Source organism: Elephas maximus, chromosome 5 (assembly GCF_024166365.1).
Source record: "Elephas maximus indicus isolate mEleMax1 chromosome 5, mEleMax1 primary haplotype, whole genome shotgun sequence".
NCBI classification, from domain to species: domain Eukaryota; kingdom Metazoa; phylum Chordata; class Mammalia; order Proboscidea; family Elephantidae; genus Elephas; species Elephas maximus.
In genome coordinates this window covers 66,664,554-66,687,052 of record NC_064823.1, presented here as the reverse complement: position 1 = coordinate 66,687,052, position 22,499 = coordinate 66,664,554, and the positions used below count along the sequence as shown (strand labels likewise).

At 39.5% G+C, this 22,499-nt stretch overlaps 1 protein-coding gene across 5 annotated transcripts in view; it reads left to right on the top strand.

Moving 5' to 3' along the window:
- Positions 1–22,499, top strand: part of HERC3 (HECT and RLD domain containing E3 ubiquitin protein ligase 3) — a 115,711-nt gene that overhangs the window by 86,508 nt on the left and 6,704 nt on the right. For 4 of the 5 annotated variants that reach the window (XM_049885737.1, XM_049885738.1, XM_049885736.1 and 1 more), the window contains 5 exons: positions 445–615; positions 3,533–3,676; positions 4,510–4,676; positions 9,358–9,424; positions 9,922–10,004. In XM_049885737.1, coding sequence (XP_049741694.1) covers positions 445–615; positions 3,533–3,676; positions 4,510–4,676; positions 9,358–9,424; positions 9,922–10,004 — 632 coding nt within the window. Of the gene's footprint in view, positions 1–444; positions 616–3,532; positions 3,677–4,509; positions 4,677–9,357; positions 9,425–9,921; positions 10,005–17,246; positions 21,240–22,499 lie in introns of those variants that run through there. The other variant, XM_049885739.1, reaches the window with a different exon arrangement.

The following is a 22,499-nucleotide window of genomic DNA, read 5'->3' as shown; positions in this document are numbered from 1 at the left end:
CTCTGTATCCATTTATCTATACATATAACTATTTTCATGGTGATATATTTGCAATACTGACAATTCGAAGGTTTTCCAGAGAAGATTGACATTTTTCAAAGAATAAAAACCATTTAGCCAGCGCTTATCAGGTCTAGTTCCCTGCCATTTTGAAAGTCATGTTTCTTCAAGTACAGTCTTACTTTTCGTCTTAATCATTTTCCTGAAACTGGTTACGGATCATATGGTTCATAAATTGTTTCAATCAATCTCTTTGAGTTCAGATGAGAAAGATTTCTGTGGTATGTAAACATGAGTAATTTAGACAATCTGTGAAAGTTAGAGGGGAAAAAGGACAAGATGGAGGTGCTGCGAGTTCTCTCGGGTCCAGAAGCATAGCTGGCTGCTTTCTGGGGTGCACTCTAGTGCATGCTGAGTAATTATTCCTTGGGTGTGCCGTTCCAGGTGGCAGTCAACGGAGCCAATCTGCAGAATGTCTTCATGCTTCTCACCCTGGAGCCTCTGCTGGCCAGAAGCCCCTTCCTGGTCCTTCATGTTCGCAGGAACAACCTCGTTGGAGATGCACTGAGAGAGCTGAGCATTCATTCTGATATTGATTTGAAAAAGCCTCTCAAAGTGAGCTCCACAGCATATTCCTCGAAGTATCCTTATAGATTTTCTTTACACAGTGTTGATGAAGCAGGAAAGATTTTATTATTATTGTGGAGTACAGCCACTCATTATTACACTTTCATTCATTTTGTTATTTTTGTTTTTGTGTGCCGTTGAATCGATTGACTCTTAGTGACCCCAAAGTATAGGGTAGAACTGCCCCATAGAGTTTTCTAGGCTATAATCTTTACAGGAGCAGATCTCCAGGTCTTTTCTCCTGTAGGACAGCTGGTGGGTTCAAACTGCCGACTTTTCAGTTGGCAGTCGAGTGCTTAACTGTTGTGCCACCAGGGCTCCTTTCATCCAGCTTACAAGTATTTAAATACATCTTTCTGTCAAATCACCAAACAGAACATTTCAACAATGCCAGTGGGTTATTTGAGGGATCATGGGGTTTTCTTTGCTTCTGCTGCCGGTGGTGTACCTGCCACTTCCCTACCAAAAACAAGCAAAGAACATCAAAAACAAAAGCTTTACACAGAAATAATCAAGCCACCATCTAGGAAGATTTTGTTTGTCAAAGATTTACGAGAAAGAAGATAAAGCAAGAAAACAGAAAGGTAGTAAAATAGTCTGGGAAGCTGCTGACCTATTATGATAAAACAAAAAAACCCCAAACCTGTTGCTGTTTAGTTGATTCCAACTCATAGTGACCCTATAGGACAGAGTAGAACTGCCCCATAGTGTTTCCAAGGTGGGAATGTTTACGGAAGCAGACTGCCACACCTTGATCCCGAGGTGTGGCTGGTGGGTTCATATTGCCTACCTTTTAGTTCACAGCCAAGTGGTTAACCTCTGCACCACCAGGGCTCCTTAGACATGCTTCAAAAAACCAAACCAAATCCATTCCCACCAAGCCGATTCCAACTCATAGTGACCCTATGGGACAGAGTAGAGCTGTTCTGTAGGGTTGCCAAGGAGTGGCTGATTGATTTTAACTGCTGACATTTTGGTTAGCAGCCATAGCACACCGTAGCTCTTAACCAGTGCACCACCAGGGCCCCAGACATGCTTAACACCCTGAAATTATTAAATTAAGAAATTGTCTCTCCCCAAAGACTGTGTATGTTTATATTACTGTTTATTCCCAGGGCTTAAGACAATGCTTGGTACACAGTAGATGTACAATAAATGATCAGTAAGTTATATGAAGGTGTTTGAAGTTATTCATCTTTTCCTTTAGACAACTTCCATATCTGTATTTCCAATCATGTTGTAGGCTCAGTCTTCAGAAACGTAATAGGCAAGAAACTAAACTGATCTCCTGCACAATATTGTCACCCTTTCCAGAATTTCCAACCAGTAGCATAAATCTGCCATCAATCTGCCTGAGAGTTCTTCCCTGAATTTCTGGGTTATATTTTGATATTGCTGTTCTCTTTGCCCCCATTCTCAATGATTAAGATGAGACAGCTCTTGCTTAGTCGCATGTCTGAGTTAAGTCTCTGTGTCGTATACTGGTAATCAAAGTCCAAGTGTCTGTCCCTGCATTGACTCTAGTCCTGTTCTAGTCATCCTTGAACATAGTGACAAGGATAAGCTTTCTTGAATACTGTTTTCAATTCTCTGCCTGAGCCCTTATCTGTAAAATAAAGATGGTAACAGTAATCCTTACACATAATGCTGTTCTGAGGATTGGTTAATAGAATTTATGTGCTTGCGCAAAGTAATTTCTCAACAAGTATTAATAATTGGCTTGTCATTGTTATCGTCGCAACCATTATGGGCTCAACCCACCTGTTCATAGCCCCTCACAGAGCCCGTTTCTGTAGCTTCTTGGAATGTCGTCCTCCCTTCCACATGCATCAGTTGCTTCAAGAACCCCAGTGAATTCTTCCCAGAAATTTTTCTTGGCCCGTTAGTAACTGCTTTTCTCTATGTGCAGGAACAGTTACCTCTCATTGTCTATTTGATTCTTTGAAAATAAAATGTATCCTCTAATTGCCTCTTTTATGTTTGTCTTATTGCCCCAAATAGATGGTAAACTCTGACCTCCTTTGTATGTCTTGAAGCATCTAGTACAAATTTTGTGTCTGGAAGTGCTTTATTAAAAATTTATACTACCAGCAAGACAGAACACATACACCTTGCAGTTTCTGTTGTCTGTATATTCTCTGTTATGTCTTCCTTCCCTTGTCCTGACTTTGGAAAGAATCTGCTTAAAAAAGAAAAGATAAAACTTAACCAGTGTTGTTATTGTTATTGTTAGGTAGTGTCAAATCTGTTCCAACTCATAGCAACCCATGTACAACCACAAAACACTGCCTATTCCTGCACCATCTTCACAATCCTATGTTTGAGCCCATTGTTGCAGCTGTGTCACTCCATCTTGTTGAGGGTCTTCCTCTTTTTGCTGACCTTCTATGCTACCAAGTATGATGTCCTTCTTCAGGAACTAGTCTCTCCTGATAACATGTCCAAAGTGTGTGAGATGAAGTCTTGCTATCCTCGCTTCTAAGGAGCATTCTGGATATACTTCCAAGACAGATTTGTTTGGTTTTCTGGCAGCCTGTCGTGTATCCAGCATTCTTCACCAACACCGTAATTCAAATGCATCAGTTCCTCTCTAGGCTTCCTTAGTCATTGTCCAGCTTTCGTATGCATATGAAGTGATTGAAGATAACCATGGCTTGGGTCAGGTGCTCCTTAGTCCTCAAAGTGACAACTTTGCTTTTTTAACACTTTAAAGAGGTCTTTCGCAGCAGATTTGCCCAATGCAATATGTTGTTTGATTTCTTGCCTGCTACTTCTATGGGTGTTGATTGTGGATCCAAGTAAAATGAAATCCTGGACAACTTCAATATTTTCTCCATTAAAAGTTTAAATATTGAAAACTTAATAGATTTTCCCAAAGTATTAATTCTATTTTCATTTTTTTAAGGTAATCTTCGATGGTGAAGAAGCAGTGGATGCTGGTGGTGTTACAAAGGAGTTCTTTCTTTTGCTGTTAAAAGAACTTTTGAATCCCATCTATGGAATGTTTACCTATTACCAAGATTCAAATCTCTTATGGTTTTCAGATACAGTAAGTTAGTGATGTCAAAATTAAACATATGAATTAAATTAAACTGTGTTGTCAGACCAATCCTCTGACTTCTGACTTTGCTAAGGGGAGAATAACAAAGATAATACTTGAAAATGTCTGAATACTGTATCCAGTCTGCATTTTTTACTTGTTGCCAAGACTTCATAGTGCATTTTGTCAGCCATTAACCCCACGTCCATTTCTAAGGTCTTGTTATCCCTGAAAGGGTGAAAAGAACACAGCATGATAAAGACATTGATTTTATGACATGTGGAAAGTTGCTAGTCAAATATGTCTTATTTTAATAATGGCAATGTATGTAATTTATTTTTTGAAAATTCAGTAGTAAAGCTTTTAAAGGCATTCTAATTTCAACCAGACTATAGTTCTTTTTCTATCAGAGTTTTCTCCAGGTCTGCGCTGTCCCAGAAGGTAGTTACTAGCCGTATGCAGCTATTTAAATTCAAACTCATTAAAATTAAATAATAAATATTTATATCCTCAGTCATACTAGCCACATTTCTGCTTAGTAGATTCATGAAGCTGGGACAGCACAAAATAGAAAGTTGTCCATGTTTTATTGGACAGCAGTGTTTTATTATAAGTTGGCGTCTGTATCGTGAGATGTGCTGTAAATGCTGAACTTTGTCTACATTGCATCTTTTGAGGGTAATTGAACTTTCGGCAAGGGTGTGTCTCTGCTTCAGAAGGCAGCTAAATATTAATCAGATGTTTATTCTTTTGTATTGAAAATATGTTGAGGTAAATAGTAGAGTGTTTTAAAGGAACCAAACACTATTTCTTTTTAACACATTTGCATGTATTCTAAAAAGTGTTTTGTAGAGCATAACTGGTTTCACTTGATTGGCATAATCTGTGGACTAGCAATCTACAACTCCACCGTGGTTGATCTCCACTTCCCATTGGCTCTTTACAAGAAGTTACTGAATGTAAAGCCTGGTTTGGAAGACTTAAAGGAGCTGTCACCCACTGAAGGAAGGTACAAAGCAAAAAGATAGATCGGTGTGGGAAACTCTTCTGGCTGCCTATAGCACAGGAAAATACCATGTGTACAAGATTGAGTTTATTGAGCCATATGATTAAACTGTTGTATATGCTTTGTCTAAGATGTAGCTACATAGCTACTTGCTTGAAGCATTGCCTATGTTACTGTAAGGGCAGAAGAAAAAAAAGAAGTAAAAAAGAGATCATAACTCAAAGATTCTGTAGAAGAATCCTGATCAACAGGGGGTAAAATGCGAACAGAAATTCATATCTTGGTGGAATCCAAACTTTATGGAGCCATTTAGGCTGGCTGAGCCCACAAAACTATTGCCCTAAGATATTCTTTGAACTCTAAACCTTAAACCAAGACTATCCCCTGAAGTCTTTTAATAAATAAAATATGTCTACTTTGAGCAGTATGTACTTTTCCAAAATTGACAACCACGACTCAAAAGGTTGGATGGGAAGCTTAGGAGGCAGTGAGTTTAAGGTAATGATGGTGGAATAATGTTGAAAAGAATACCGAGAATGGTTGCACATCCTGATGAATGTAACCATTGTCACTGAATTGTACATATAGAAATTGTTGAAATGGTATATCTTTGGCTGTGTATGCTTTCATCAAATAAAAAAAATAAGTAAAAAGAGAGAGAGAGAGGAAACCCCTGCTTTCATTATCCTGAACAAAAAATGAGGACTATAGGACTTACGATGGTCCAAAGATACGGGCAGAAAGAGTATTGAAAGGGAAGCATGTTGATTTTTTTTTTTTTTAAACAATTCACCCATATAAAGCATGCAGCTCAATGACTTTTAGCATGTTCACAGAGTGGTGCAACCATCACCACAATAATTTTAGAATATTTTCTTCATTCTAAAAAGTATGTCCCAGCCCTAGGTAACTGCTACTCTACTTTCTGTCTCTATATATTTGTCTGTTTGGGGCATTTCATATAAATGGAATCATATGGTTTTTGTTTTTTTTGTGACTGGCTACTTTGACCCAGCATGATGTTTTCAGGATTCATCCATGTTATAGCATGGATCAGTACTTCATTCCTTTTCACTGCCAAATAATATTTTATTGTATGGATATACCACATTTAGTTTATCCTTTCATCAGTTGATGGACATTTGGGTTGTTTCCACCTTTTCGCTGTTATGAACGATGCTGCTATGAACATTTGTGTACAAGTGTTTTGTGGACGTAATTTTTTATTTTGGGGGGAATGTATAGGAATAGAATTGCTGGGTCATATAACTCTGTTTAGCTTTTTGAAGAATTACCAGACTATTTTCCAAAGCAGTGAAGCCATGTTTTTATGTTATTCTCTTTCTGGCTCTCAAAACGCCTTTATTCTTGAGTTTCTTTGTATTGATTTTCAGTAGCATGAGATCAAGTGTATAAAAAGCACCATATTCTTGGCTTTCTATAAACAGTATAACTGTTTAGATGTCAACAGGAGAGAACATCCCCTTTTTATAGAGAAAAAGGTACTAATATTAAAATGGAGAAGAGGGCTAGTCTTGAAGGTACCCTCCAGAAATTAGACTATCACACATCCAGTATGGGATACCAGCACTGAGAAACCACAAAGAGTGGGAGAGATGGGAGCACAGAGAAAAGAAGAGAGAGTGTAGAAGAAATATTTTAAAAAATTGGCCAACCCTTCGGGAACAAGGAAGAATGAAGAAAACTAGACAAACAAGGGAAAGATTAGTCCAGAGGACTGTGGACCACATCTTCCACGGCCCCCACCAGACTGAGTCCAGTACAGTTAGATGGTACCTGGTGTCACCACTGACTGTTCTGTCAGGAATCACAGTAGAGGGTCCTGGACAGAGCTGGAGAAAAATGTAGAACAAAATTTTAACTCACAAAAAAAGACCACCCTTACTGGTCTGACAGAGACTGGAGAAACCCTGAGAGCATGGCCCCTGGACACCCTTTTAACTCAGTACTAAGTCACTCCTGAGGTTCACCCTTCAGCCAAAGATTAGGCCCCTAAAACAAAATGAGACTAAATGGGCACACCAGCCCAGGGACAAGGACTAGAAGGTAGGAGGGGACAGAAAAGCTGGTAATAGGGAACCCAAGGTCGAGAAGGAAAAGTGTTGACATGTCATGGGTTGTTAACCAATGTCATAAAACAATATGGGTACTAATAGTTTAATGAGAAGCTAGTTTGTTCTGTAAACCTTCATCTAAAGTACAATTAAAAAAAAAAAAATTGGCCAAGGAGACCCAGACAGGAATAACTTTTTGCAACCGATAGAGAGGTCTATGGTATTTACTTTGCCAGCCTGGCCAAGGATTATGTATTTTATGTAGTGATTTTTGCTGGTTAACTGGTAGCAAATTTAAATTCTACTCTGGGAATTTTCTTCCTGGGCTACTCTTTTTTTTTTTTTTTTTAATAATTTTTATTGTGCTTTAAGTGAAAGTTTACAAATCAAGTCAGTTTCTCACACAAAAACTTATGTAAACCTTGCTACATACTCCCAATTGCTCTCCCACTAATAAGACAGCCCGCTCTCTCCCTCCACTCTCACTTTTCATGTCCATTTCGCCAGCTTCTAACCCCCTCTACCCACTCATCTCCCCTCTAGGCAGGAGATGCCAGCATAGTCTCAAGTGTCCACCTGATCCAAGAAGCTCACTCCTCACCAGTATCCCTCTCTAACCCATTGTCCAGCCCAATCCATGTCTGAAGAGTTGGCTTTGGGAATGGTTCCTGTCCTGGGCCAACAGAAGGTCTGGGGGCCATGACCACCAGGGTCCTTCTAGTCTCAGTCAGACCATTAAGTCTGGTCTTTTTATGAGAATTTGGGGTCTGCATCCCACTGCTCTCCTTCTCCCTCAGGGGTTCTCTGTTGTGTTCCCTGTCAGGGCAGTCATCGGTTGTAGCCGGACACCATCTAGTTCTTCTGGTCTCAGGATGATGTAGTCTCTGGTTCATGTGGCCCTTTCTGTCTCTTTGGCTCGTAATTACCTTGTGTCCTTGGCGTTCTTCATTCTCCTTTCATCCAGGTGGGTTGAGACCAATTGATGAATCTTAGATGGCTGCTTGCTAACGTTTAAGACCCCAGATGGCTCTCTTCAAAGTGGGATGCAGAATGTTTTCTTAATAGATTTTATTATGCCAATTGACTTAGATGTCCCCTGAAATCATGGTCCCCAAAGCCCTGCCCTTGCTACACTGGCCTTGGAAGCATTCAGTTTATTCAGGAAACTTCTTTGCTTATGGTTTAGTCCAGTTGTGCTGACCTCCACTGTATTGTGTGTTGTCTTTCCCTTCACCTAAAGTAGTTCTTATCTACCAACTGATTAGTGAATACCCCTCTATCACCCTCCCTCCTCTCGAAACCACAAAAGAATGTTTTCTTCTCAGTTTAAACTATTTCTCAAGTTCTTATAATAGTAGTCTTATAGAATATTTGTCCTTTTGCAGCTGACTAATTTCACTCAGCATAATGCTTTCCAGGTTCCTCCATGTTATGAAATGTTTCACAGATTCCTCACTGTTCTTTATCGATGCATAGTATTCCATTGTGTGAATATACCATAATTTATTTATCCATTCATCCATTGAAGGGCACCTTGGTTGGTTCCATCTTTTTGCTATTGTAAACAGTGCTGCAGTAAACATGGGTGTGCATATATCTGTTCGCGTAAAGGCTCTTATTTCTCTAGAATATATTCCTAGGAGTGGGATTGCTGGATCGTATGGTAGTTCTATTTCTAGCTTTTTAAGGAAGCACCAAATCAATTTCCAAAGTGGTTGTACCATTTGACATTCCCAGCAGCAGTGTAGAAGTGTTCCAATCTCTCCACATCCTCTCCAGCATTTATTATTTTGTGTTTTTTTGGATTAATGCCAGCCTTGTTGGAGTGAGATGAAGTCTCATTGTAGTTTTGAATTGCATTTCTCTAGCGGCTAATGATCATGAACATTTCCTCATGTATATGTTCATGAACATTTCCTCATGTATATGTTAGCTACCTGAATGTCTTCTTTAGTGAGGTGTCTAGTCATATCTTTCGCCTGGGCAACTCTTCATGGAACTGCAAGATTCAGAGCTCACTTTAAAGAAGGCAGTATAACTGAGGTCTAGTTAGAGCTAGGAAATGATTGTTATTGGCATAAACATATTCTTCTTTTAAGAGAACATTTTCCAGTGTTCTTTAGTGTGAGAGATAATAGACTGTTTTACCATGCAAAGCCCTTTGCTTTAAAAACTTAGGCGTTAAGATTCCTAAGGGGATGAGACAACTTTGTAGTTTTATGGTGGAAAAATTATTCTACCAATGCATATGGATGAAGCTAGTCTGTAGGGCTGCTGCAGTACCATGTCATCATACATCTACTTCCAAGCATACCAGGATTAAGAGACAACAAGTGTTCAGATACAAATCCAAGTTAAATTTTTTCATAAATCAAATAGGATTTGTAGGTAGGCAAAGGGAACAATTAATGAATGTGTTATGAATTTACTGCTGTAATTCTTTTTAGTGTGTAAATATATGTTTTTTTTTGTCAGCCTGAATTTATGTTTAGTCTAGAACCATCTTTTATAGTTTTTTTCTTACAAACAATCTGGGCATATAACTGAAGTAGAACATTGTTGCAGTGTCTGACTTGCCTCTCTTGCTTTCTTGGTTGTTAAATGATTAGGAGTCTTCAAGAGCTTCTAGATTACCCTGGGGAAGATGTTGAGGAGATTTTCTGCCTCAACTTCACGGTAAGGATTGCTGCAATTTACTTATTATGATTGTGACCTTCCCTTGGATCATGCTTATAAGTTATAGTTGGCATTAGTTCTTATCTAAATTAAAAAACAAATTCAGGGACTTCTCTGAATCAAATTATTTTAGTCACAGTTTCTTGAGTGTTGTGGGAGTTCAATAAAATGTGTTGAATGAATAAATGAATGAGTAATCTGTACAGTTAATAAAATTACTGAAGCATCAATTCCCTTTCCTCCTGTTACATATATTTCTTTTCTAGAGTTCTTGTCTTTTCTCCTTGATTGCATCTATTGGCAACTCCATGTCTTAAAACAAAAGTTGTCTTTTAGGTGCAGATGTTTTCTGACTCAGGTTCTTTCGCTTGCCCCAAGAATTTTATGTGGTAATGAGCAGTCATTAAGCTACATTTGTTCTTAAAACTCCCCTTATTCTGTTGAAGCACAAATGGTAAACAAAACTGAAATGTTTCTTTTTCCCCCCTTAAATATAGATCTGTCGTGAAAGCTATGGAGTGATTGAACAGAAGAAGCTGATACCTGGGGGAGAAAAAGTGACCGTGTGTAAGGATAACAGGTCAGTCCAGACCTTTGGGCTGCAGATGTCACTAGTTCTTTGTTTCTTTGCTGTTTTACTTTTGAGACGAAGATTAAAGTTACATTTTAATCTCATTTGCAGAGAAAATAAAGGTGATAGAGCAAGATTTTGCAGATTTTAATGAATGTTTTATTGTGGAGCAAACACTGGACCTGGATTTAGATGACAGTTTTAGATCTAGACCTATGTCTTACTGGCTTGGTACTGCAAATCATGTAAACCGTTTGATCTCAGTTTTCTCCTCTGTAAAATGGAGATAGTAATAGCTACCCTGTCTGCCTCATGAGGTGGCTGGGAGAGTACAGTGAGATAATTTATAGGACAGCATTTTGGAATGAATGAACTACAGCATCCAGCGCAGTTTCTAGCATCTAGAAGAGTAAGCACAACAATGACCAGGCATGTGTAGAATAAATGGATGTTATAAAGATGCTTACTCTTACTATTATTTTACTGCTGGAGGATTTGTAATATAAGTTTTAAGTTATTCTCTCTGTTCCATGAAAATTCAAGTACATCTAATTTTTCAGGACAGTTTCCAATATTTGTGTTATGTCTTTGGAGGAGAGAAAAATCTCAATTTTGCTTACTTTTGTATTAAATTATGAGTGAGATTGCTGGTAATCTGCATATTAGTGAATTCATTTACAGACACTGAGTGCCTACTGTGTGCCAGGCATGTTGCTGGTGTGGGAGGTGAATAACCTCTAACCTTGAGAAGCTCAAGATTGGATGGGAAGTGCCAGTATAAGTGAATGACTGCGATAGATTATGGTGAACATGAGAGAGTTATAGGCCAGGTATCATGGAACCAGGGGAAAGGCTAGGATACTTTTACTGGACATTGAAGAATGAAAGTGGGAGAAACATTTTAGGCACAGGGAATAATGTGAGTCAGGACTCTCAGAGAGTGATGAGCATTTATGGGGTAGGGGTTCGCATATGGATGGAGGCTGGGTTTGTGGAGGTTGTCAAGCCCTTGAGTAGAACTTGGATGAGGAAATGGTTGATCATTGTTTTAGAAAGATAATTCGGCCGCCGTATGGAAATAGACTTATGTTTAGGAAGCTCCATCAGGAGGCTCAGGGGAAGAGTGAAAGTGGTGAGGCCAGAATGAAGATCGTGGGAATAGAGTTGTCTATGTGTTAATTGTCTAATCAGCAGGCACTAGTGTCTGATTATATATGGGTGGTGTGAGCAAGATTTCTGATTTTGACACCTGACTGAGAGGAAACAGTCTACAGAGCAGGTTTGAAGGAAAAGGAGTTCCATTTTGGGTATGTTGATTTGAAGTGTCTGTATGATAATCCGGAAACCCTGGTGCCATAGTGGTTAAGTGCTACGGCTGCTAACCGAAGGGTCGGCAGTTGAAATCCAACAGGCGCTCCTTGGAAACTCTATGGGACAGTTCTACTCTGTCCTATAGGGTCACTATGAGTCGAAATTGACTCAACAGCGCTGGGTTTGGTTTTTTTGGTTTTGTATGATATCTAGACTGTTACGTTTGGAGTTAGAAATTCACATGTATCTCAAGAGTGGAGACTTTGTATGAATATTTTATTTGCTTAGTTACTTACGTCACCTTAATCACTGGTGAACTTGAGGTTACTTACAGCAAGAACCACAAAGAAGGAAGGGGTGAAATAAAGCAAAAAACTAGGACAGGGAAAATGTGCATTCTTAAAGAAACTATATAAATTAGGATAAAAGTTAGACTCTTGAAATGAGGATTTGGAGATCATTAGCATATAGGGTAGAGGTAGAGCTTCTCGACTTGAAGATATAGTAGGTGGTTAGAAGATGGGAAAGATGAAAGAATGAGCAGTCTCCACTTGGAAGGCTATGAGTGAGGGAAGTCTTCACAGGGTAAAGCAAGGTTTTGTGTAAAGTATACAAAAAGTTGCAGACATAGAGAAGTTGAGTGCTGTTTGTAAGCATGTTGGGAAATTAAAACTAATTTGCTCTGGCCTTTAATTGGGTTATTACAGTAAATAGTTCTAAGAACAGAATGGGGCAGTGTCTGACCTCCTCCTAACCTGACAAGCGGGAAGGAGAATCAAGACCAACATTCCAAGGCTGATTCCCTACGAGACGGAGGTCAGACATGCCTCTGCTCTCTGCCATCTTTACCAACTCTGACACCAATAGTCCCTCCAACGGTGCTCTCTACTTCTCTGCTGGGTTCAGTAATTCATTGCAGTGGCCACACAGAACTGACAGACAATACTCATGCTTATGGGGCTTATTAGGGAAGTAACAGGTTACAGTTCAGGCTCAGGAACACTCAGGATACAGTTCTTCCATCAGGACAACCTCTTTTCAGCTGTGCTCACAGACACACCTCTCTCTGGCCCTAGGCCTCTGCCCTGCTCAGACAAGTATTACAAAGCTCTTTTAGCCCCTGCCGGTAAGTCCCCAGAGGCATCCCAGGAACGCAACTTTCTCACTCCCTGAGCCGGGAAGCCCACTGCACAGTCCCCTGCCAGTCTCTCCTGCCATCGCTTTTGATCATCTTCAGGGTTACAGCTCTCTGTCTCTTTCTCCCTCTCTCTCCCATCTGTCTCCTGGTTCCAGGAGCTTCTTAGTGCAGGGATCCCAGCTCCAAAGGACGTGCTCTCCACGCTTGGGTGTTCTACTTTGGTGGTGGTAGGATCCTCTTTTCCACCTCTGGGGTGGCTCATTTCAAGCACAGCAGGATGGCAAAAGCTGACCAAACCCTGTGGTGGGCCACAGTTACCCTATTTGCACAGTCCCACCCCATCACTTGGGTGGTAGTTATAAGACCGTGACGAGAAAGGCCACACAAAAGCGAAAAATTGCACTGTAATAGTTCAAGGATCCAAACAGAGATCCTAGGAAAAATCCCCTCTAACCAAGTGATCTGCCTTGGCCTAGTTCCATAAACCTCCCTTTCTGAAAACATTAAGGGTAGAATAACTGTCAGACCTCTTCTTCCATCCTTTACCATTTTTAGAAATGGCTAGATGCCAATGCGATCTAATGCAACATTCAGTGACTTTGTCATATAAATCAACCAGACTTTTCAGCAAGCTCTTGAGTTTGGGGGCAGTGTGAGCTACAGTGGCAGGGTTAAATGAAATGTTGCAGAAGCCACTGAACATCCAAAGAAAACGCCTTCAGGTGATGAAATCATCTTGGCTTTAGAAACCTAATAAGGAGGTTATGTTGTCTCAAGTAGATGTTGCAATTAAAACCCTTACTTGATAAGATCTCTTAGAGCTAAAAGCAGTTTCCTTTCTTTATCTGTAAAACATTGGTGCTTTTGTTAACAGCAAATGGTTTGTTTTCAGGAAATATATATGCAGGCTTATAATTCCATACAGTCTGAAAATGTTTTTGGATTAAGAAGTTTGTAACAAAATGTAAAGTGAACTTTTTGGCCCAGGTTATTTCTCTTCGCTCCTACTTTCAATGATCACTTTTATAACATGTATGTATAGATGTGTATCAGTGCATACATGGTGTCAGCCTTCAAAGGAGGCCTTAACTTTTACATGAGGTTTCAGACTAAATAACGTAGGCATCACTCCTTAGAAGCTACCCCTGGGGATAGCCACGCAGCCTTAATAAAAAAAAAAAAAAAAAAAAAAGGGAAAATTCAGACTGTCTTCATCCTTTAGTGAGTCATCATGATGCTGTGTGTGTCTGGGGGAAAAGGTGATCTAGTGCAGGCATAGGTAGTTTCTGATGGGATCTGCAGCTGAGGAGGTTGTTGTAGGGACTTATAACTCTTTCGTATCTTTATAAAATTACACCCACTCCTCACGTATTGACGTGGTTAGGTTCCAAAGACTAGGTCGTTATGTGAAAATCAGTGTTATACAAAGATGAAGCATTTTTTTTTTTTTTTTTAGACCATCCGTCTGATTTTTTTATTTAGAAAACACGGTCATAGAATAATAACAGCTAAGATATACTGATGTGTTCATCACTGTGATGAGTCCAGTTACGGATTATTCCTCTGTGGAGAAGGAGTTTTGGAGGGGACAAAGCTGGATAAAGCCTGGCTGTGTGACTGGAGGGCCCACAGCTTAACCACTTCACCTTCCTCCTGTGCTGGGTCAGAGCTTGCCTCACAGAGTTGCCTCCAGGGCTCCACTCCCACCCTTGCAAGCCCTGCATTCAGGATCCCAGAGCCTGCTCTGCTTTCAGAGCCTGGCAAGTCATCAAGACTCTGGAGCTTCCTGCAAGGACAATGGGAGCATGGCTGTGCATCCGGCCCCACCAAGGGGAGGCTTCAGGTTCAGTTTGCCTCACTTTGGGATGTCATTAAACTGCATATTTCTTTCAGACACCCCCTCCGACACTTCTTTCTTTCCTCCCTTCCCACCCCACAGCAATTTTGAGCTACAGGGCCTCAGGGTGCATAGAAGCTAGGAACCTGGAACAGGCTCCAGTTGACTTGATGCTGCCTGTGTGTCCTCCCACAGGCGGTGGCCAGGTTGGAGGCTGACCCCACGTGGCAGGATGCGTGCACCCTCGCCAGCAGGAGGGAGTGGAGAGTGCCGGGTAGTGCAGGTCAGCTTCCCGGAGGCCGCCTGGGGACCTTCCTCAAGGAAGGGAATGCTCCAAAGCCATTGCCACCATGCCTGCCGCCTTGTTAATGCACAAAATAGTCAGATAGTAGATTTTTTACTGTTAGTGTAAGCGCAAAATGTCAGATAATGGGATTGCCGGTAAATGAGGAGTAGGTCTGTCTCTCTTGGCATACTTTTTGTCTCTGTCTTTTTTGCTGTCTGTCTCTGTCCCTATGTGGATCTGAGTTTCACCATATTTTGCTGTTTCCCCATCCATTTCCAAAGGTTTTACATCACCCCAAACAGAAACTTAGTAACTCCCATTCTCTCCTTCTCTTAGCCCCTGGTGACCACTAATAATCATATGCCTCTTCTAGATATTTTGCAAGTAGGATCATACAATATTTGTCTTTTTGTATCTGACTTAATGTTTTTAAAGTTCACCTATGTTATAGCATTATCAGAATTTCTTTTCTCGTTATGGTTGAATAATATTCCATTGTACATATATATCATATTTTATTTATCTATTCATCTGTTGATCAAGATTGAGAGTACCTATTTTGTCTTTACAAGCTCTGGGTAGTCTTTCCTTTTCAAAATAATCTTGCTAATTTAATAAGAAATTATATCTCATTTTTACCATTTGTATTTCTTTCACACATGGGTTACTTTATATGCCGTATACGACATTGACCCAAAATATTTTTGTTAAAAAAAAAAAAGTGATGCGTGTGTGCGTGTGTGAATGTGTCTGTGTGTGTGCACACAGTGTAAACACTCAGGCAGGGAGGGCAACTGTGCGTGTTTGGACAGCAAGCATTAGCATGCTACAGTTTTCTGCAAATGCTCTTAGCCAATTGAGTGTGTAATATATTTTCTTTCTGCCAGTTACTTTGTGCTTCGTTGACTAAATTTGGCCTATAATAGATTAAAAATGATTTATGAGTGTTTGGCCTGCCTTGAAGAAACAAAGGGAGGGTATCCGGCTAGATGTTAACATGTGAGTTTTATGGCTGCCTGAGGAACTATCAAATGAGTAGTTCAGGAAACAGAGGGTCAAGATCAAGCCAGTTAGGAAATGGTGGAAATTGCTGGACATTATGAAGGGCATAGTAAATGCCCCTGTATTGTGGAAGGGGTGGCCAACCGTGGTACACTGGTAGCTGGAAAACTGTGATGTCTTACCATGAGCAGAAGATTGTTGGCTAGAGCCTGTGGCTGGGAACTTATCCTTAAGATGATATTTTCTAGACCTCCTCGCTACAGCCCTGGTACACCTCGTGCTGCCCCCTTCAGGAACATGTTTCCCCACTCCAGACTGTGTTGGCAGACATTTTTTCCTAATTTTGACATTCTCTGATGATGTCCTTTGCACAAATCTCTATTGGGACTAAATGATTTTCATATGATTTGTATGAACTCTTTATATTAAAATAGTAACCCATTGCCATCCATATTTATGGCAGATTTTATTCCCATTTTATTGTTTGCTTTTGAAGATGTGGAGTAGTGTATGTGTTTAAATCTTCATAAATTTTTAATTTTTGTGTCATCATGTCTGTGGAATATTTCTTTGGGTCTTCTGTCACTCTAAACTTAGCCTTTCTGTGTCCAGTAATTAATAAATATTTATTGCATTTTCTTGAATTAAAAAAAGTGTTTTTTGAGTCTGTAGTGGCGTAGTGGTTAAGTGCTATGGCTGCTAACCAAGAGGTCGGCAGTTCGAATCCACCGGGCACTCGTTGGAAACTCTATGGGGCAGTTCTACTCTGTCCTATAGGGTTGCTATGTGTTGGAACCGACTCAACGGCAGTGGGTTTAGTTTTTTGGTTTAGTCTGAGATAAAAATCTAAATTTTTTTTCCAAAATCCAGTTGGAGTTTTTATTTGAATTGTGCTGTCAGCAAGTAATCTGGGAAGAATCAGTACTTTTGTGATATTCGATCTTACCATCCAAAGGCTTATTTTACATTTCTTTGTGAGGTGCTTTTTTTTTTCTTTCCATGTAGGTTACACACATTTTTCATTAGAGATTTTTATAAATATTTTGGTTCCTTATTGCTACTATGAAGAGAGGTTTTCCCATTATATCTTGATTATTACTAGTGCCTGGCAGTAGTTACTGGATTTGGTATATTTAATGGATATCCAGTCAGTTCATTAGAGTTATTAAATCTAGTGGTTTTTCAGTTGGTTCTCTCAGGTTTTCTATGCATATAATCATGTTTCTGCTGAAATTTTCCCTCCAATAATTATACTGCTTATTTCTGTTTCAGTCAATTTTGCTTTTACTGGACCTAGAAAAACATTAAATGACTCTTTCATTCCTAGATAGAAGAAATTAATATTGATTTTATTATTATTTTTTTTTTTTTGCTTTTTGCTTCTATTTAGATAATCATATGATTAAAAAAATCATCTGACTTCTCATGTGGTATACAATTCCTATTCTTTCTTTTGACTGGCCTGGTCCTAAAACCCATTACCTTAGGGTTGTCTCTAGTCAACTAATGTCATCAGCCACAGGTCAGAGATGCCTTCCATCCCTCCAAATAAAACAGTCTAATTTTGCTTCAGGGAATTTTTAACTCTGAAGGGAAATGGAAGAAGATGGCATCTGAGTTCTCAAGTGTTTTTTTAAGGTCTTAATTATTTTATTCTTCTTTGTTTTTCTCATTCAGGATGTCCAGATGTGAAGTTGAAGTAACATTTTTTTACCCATTTTGTGAGGAAATCAAAACCTGCTTTTATATTGACGAAACCAAAACAAGATAGCTTATTGATCTCCTGTGTTTCTGAATGAAAGGCCACGTCCTTCTCTGATAACAAGGAATCATAGGCTTAAGGACATAATACTGTCTGTTTTCTCCCTTTTGTAACTTAGAAGGGAAGGAGGACTGAGCTTCCAACCCATGTCTTCATCCTTTATATAATAATAATAATAATAGCTGAAATGTATTGAGCACTTATTATGTATCAGACACCATTCTACAGGCTTTATGTGTATTAACTCAGTCTTCACAACAACCAATGAAGGGGGGACTATTATTATCCCCTTTTTATAGACGAGGAGAAGCTGATCACAGGGAGATTAACTGAATTACCCAAGGTGCATGGCTTCTGGGAGGTAGAGCTGGGATTTGAATCCAGTTAGAGTGTAAGTCTTATTGAGGTAGAAACCAAGCATTCTCAAGTGTACAATTCAGTGCCATTTATTGCATTCACAATATTATGTAACCCTCACCTCTGTCTAGTTCCAAAATACTTTATCACACCAAAAGGTAACCCTGTATCCATTAAGCAATCAGCCCTCATTGCCCCTTCCCCACAGACACTGGCAGCCACTAATCTGCCTTCTGTCTGCATGGATTTACCTATTCTGCATGTCATATATAAATGGAATAACAAAATATGTAAACATTTGTGTCTGGCTTCTTTCACTTAGTATAACTTGTTTAAGATACTTCCAGGTTTTAGCAGGTATCAGTACTTAATTCCTTTCTATGGCTGAATTCCATTGTGTGGACATAAAATATTTTGTTTATTTATTCATCTGTTGGTGGACATTTGTTGGATTCTACCTTTCAGTTATTGTGAATAGTGCCTCTATGAACATTTGTGTATGAACATTTTCTTGGGAGCTGCATGTCTGACTGCAGCCTGTTTTCACTTTGTTCACCACTCGTACCCAGACATCTGTCTTCCCCTCGTTTGCATCTCCCCATAGCTGGGGTTGGTCTGCCTTGGTATTGTGTCTCTGGCTTATCCCGTGGAGTCTGATTTGATCACATCTCAGATTACTCTGAGTTTCTCTCCAGGAAGTAGAGGTGTTAGGGTACATGTGTAGACAGGGAAGCTTGCGTACCCAAGCTCTGTACCCATCTCCCACCCAACTGTTCTCCTTGTCCATTTCCCACATCTAGAGATGTACACGCTCGTGGCAAGGTCTCACAGCAGGCTGAACGTTGGAAATGGTTTTGGAGTCCTTTGGGTAGGGAATTTCAGGTATCCTGGAATGCATTCTAGAAAGTCCTGAAGACTTCTTGGCCTTTAGGGAGAAGTGAAGCTGGTGGAAGTGCAAGGAAAAGTAGGGCCCTCTAAAGCATGGGGCCCAGGACAAGGGTGAAGGATGTATAGTACTGCACCTCAGTGGGGACAAACAGACACACATGTACACTCATCAGTTTCCCCAAGGCACTCCGTAGCTCAGCATCTGCTCAGTGGTTCTTGCCTGTAATTTATACTTGAGAATATAAAAAACCGTCTTAAATCGTGCACTCTTGTTCTCTAATAGCAAGCGCACAGAAATTTTATTTCCTTATCTTGTTTTTTAAACCCAAATTACAGCCTTATGAAAGACAAATGATCTTTCCAGAGAATCCTCAGGAATGTTTCCAAATTCAGCATTATTGATTTAAACTGCTTTTCTTACCCTGAATTGGGACTTGATGAAGCTTTTCCATTAAGCACTGTGAATCTTAAGAAATTATAACTTTCCAATGTACATTTGGTGCCATCTATTGGTTCTTGCAAATGTTGTTTGTTAACATTTGTAAAGCATTTCAGTAGTGCTGACACATAGTAAGTACTTGATAAATGTTATAATTTTTGTACAATAATTGCATTTATTAGTACACTATGATAACCTAAAGTAATATCCTCTCTTAGAAAAGAACATCTTTGTCCCCTTCCCCAAAGAAAGTAACTATTTACAAGGTTCCACGTATTCCCATTATCAAATATCTTAGCTTTTTTTCCGTTACCTTTTGCAATGAATGCGTTTTATCGTTAAATAAATTTCAATCTTAGCTTTGACTGAATTTGATGTAAAGATTGGCTGGCAGTGTACATAGCCTATGTTCTATATATTATACATGTATTATATATTTCATCTCTTTTGATGGTTAAACCACCTTGAAGTTAGGAATGGTTTTTCTCATTATACAGATAAGAAGCTTATAAGCAGAAAAAGAAAGTGAAATGAGTAGCCTGTTACTGAATGTATTCACTTGATGGGCAGAATCATGGGCAGAACCCAGGTCTTCTGACTACTACACCCATGTATCGTAGAGGGTGACTATCCACTTGACTATCCATTTTATCCATCTGACTAGCTTAACTTGCCTGAGACAACCAGTATATCCTCATCTTTCAGGATTTTTGTGTTCCCATCTTAAAAGATCTTGAAACTTGGTGTTAAGCTAGGCTACTTTTTCTAAAGCCAGTTTTATTTAGGCATAACTTATGTACAGTAAAGTTCACCGTTTTTGGTCTTAAATGCCACCAAGTAGCCATCTAAGATGCATAAATTGGTCTCAGCCCACCTGGAGTGAAGGAGAATAAAGAACACCAAAGACATAAGGTAAATATGAGCCCAAGAGACAGAAAGGGCCACATAAACCAGAGGCTCCATCAGCCTGAGACCAGAAGAACTAGATGGTGCCCGGCTATCACCAATGACTGCTCTGACAGGGAACACAACAGAGAATCCCTGATCAAGCAGGAGATCAGTGGGATGCAGATCTTAAATTCCTGTAAAAACACCAGGCTTAATGGTCTGACTGAGACTGGAGGGCCCTGACGGTCATGGTCTCCAGACCCTTTGATAGCCCAAGATTGGAAGCATTCCCAAAACCAACTCTACAGACAGGGATTGTCCTGGACTATAAGATAGACAGTGGTGCTGGTGAGGAGTGAACTTCATGGCTCAAGTAGGCACATGAGACTATGTGAGCAACTCCTGACTGGTGGTGAGATGAGAAGGAAAAGGGGGACAGGAGCTGGTTGAATGGACGCAGGGAATACAGGGTGGAGAGGAGAAATGTGCTGTCTCATTAAGGGGAGAGCAGCTGGGAGTGTACAGCGGGGTGTGTATGGATTTTTGTGTGAGAGATTGACTTGATTTGTGAACTTTCACCTAAAGCACAATAAATAAATTTTTTTTAAAAATTCACCCTTTTCAGTGTATTTTGACAGACAATACGGCCGTGTAATAACCACTGTAGTAACAAAGATACAGAACAGTTCCATCACCCAAAGATTCCTTCATGACCCTCCCTTATTCCCTGTCCTGGCGACTACTGATCTATTTTCTGTCTCAGTAATTCTTTTTCTCCAAAATATCATATAAATGGAATCATATATATTTAGCCTTTTGAGTATAACTTTTTCACTTAGCATAAAGCATTTGAGATTCATTCATGTTGTTGTGTATATTAGTTGTTCATCCCTTTTTATTGTTAAGTGATACTGCCATTTGGGGTGTTCCTGGTATTTGATGATTATGAATGATGCCACTGTGAAATCCATCTACAGATTTTGTGTAAATATAAGTTCTTATTTCTCTTGAAGTGGGAATGTTGGGTCATATAGTAAGTATATGTTTAACTTTAAAAGAAACTGCCAAGCTGTTTTCCACCATTCTGCTTTCTCACCAGCTATGAGGGCGAGTTGGCAGTTGCTTCTCATCCTCACCACCATTTGGTGTTGTCTTTTCTATTCTGATAGCTGGATAGTGGTATCCTTAATGACTAATGATAGTATCTTCTCGTGCTTATTTTCCATCTGTATGTCTTCACTGACGGAATGAATACATTTTTTTAATGTCTTCATTGATGAAGTGTGTGATCACCTCTTTTTGCCCATTTCCAAACTGAGTTTTTTGTTTTCTTAATGAGTTTTAAGTGTTCTTTTTGTATTATGGATACAAATCCTTTATCCGATGTGTGTTTTACAAATATTTTTTACTAGTCCCGCTTTTCATTTTTTTAACAGTGTCTCCAAAGAATAGAAAATTTTAATTTTGATGAAGGCTGTTTTATTAGTATTTTTCTTTTATGGGTTGTGCTTTTGGTGTCATACCTAAGAAATCTTTGCCAAAAGCCACAAAAAAATTTTTTTAGAAGTTTTGTAATTTTAGGTTTTACGTTTAGGTCTATGGCTCATATTGAGTTAGTATGTGTAGGAGGTGTCTTAGTTATCTAGTGCTGCTAGAACAGAAATACCACAAGTAGATGGCTTAAACAAAGAGAAATTTATTCTCTCACAAGCTAGGAGGTTAGAAATCCAAATTTAGGATGCCAACTTCAGGGGAATGCTCTCTCTCTCTCTCTGTCAGCTGTAGGGGAAGGTCCTTGTCATCAGTCTTCTCCTGGTCTAGGAGCTTCTCAGCTCAAGGTCCCGGGGTTCAAAGGATGGGCTTCCTCCTGGCTCTTCATTCTTGGTGGTAGGAGGTCCCTTTCCTCTCTGCTGGAGTCTCTCTTTTATATCTCAAAAGAGATTGACTTAAGATACAACCTAATCCTGTAGATTGAATCCTACCTTATTAACATAACTGCCTCTAATCCTGCCTCGTTAACATCATAAGATTTACAACACATAGGATAATCGTGTCAGATCACCACATGGTGGACAGTCACACGATACTGGGAATCATGGCCCAGCCAAGTTGACACACATTTGAGAGACACATTCAGTCCATAACAGGAGGTATGGGCCAAGCTTCATTTTTTTTACGTATGGATGTCCTATCAATCCAGGGCCATTTTTGAAAACGCTATCCTTTCTGCAGTGAGTTGCCTTTGCATCTTTGTCGAAAATCACTTGACCATAAGTATGTGGGCCTATTTCTACACTCTGTTCTCTTCCATTGATTTATGTGTCTATCCTTTCACCATACCATACTTGATTTCTATAGCTTTATAGTATGTTTTGAAATCATGTACTGTAAGTCCTCCAACTTTGTTCTTCTAGTTCAGAATCGTTTTGGCTACTCTAGTGCCTTTGCCTTTCTATATAAATTTCAGAATCAACCTGACGAGCTAAGCTACTTTTTAAATAACTTTTACTGCAATGGCTTGGATGCAGACTGCTAAAAATAATTGGCAATGCATGTGTTACCTACTCCTTTAAATGTGTGTGTTTAAAAATCATAT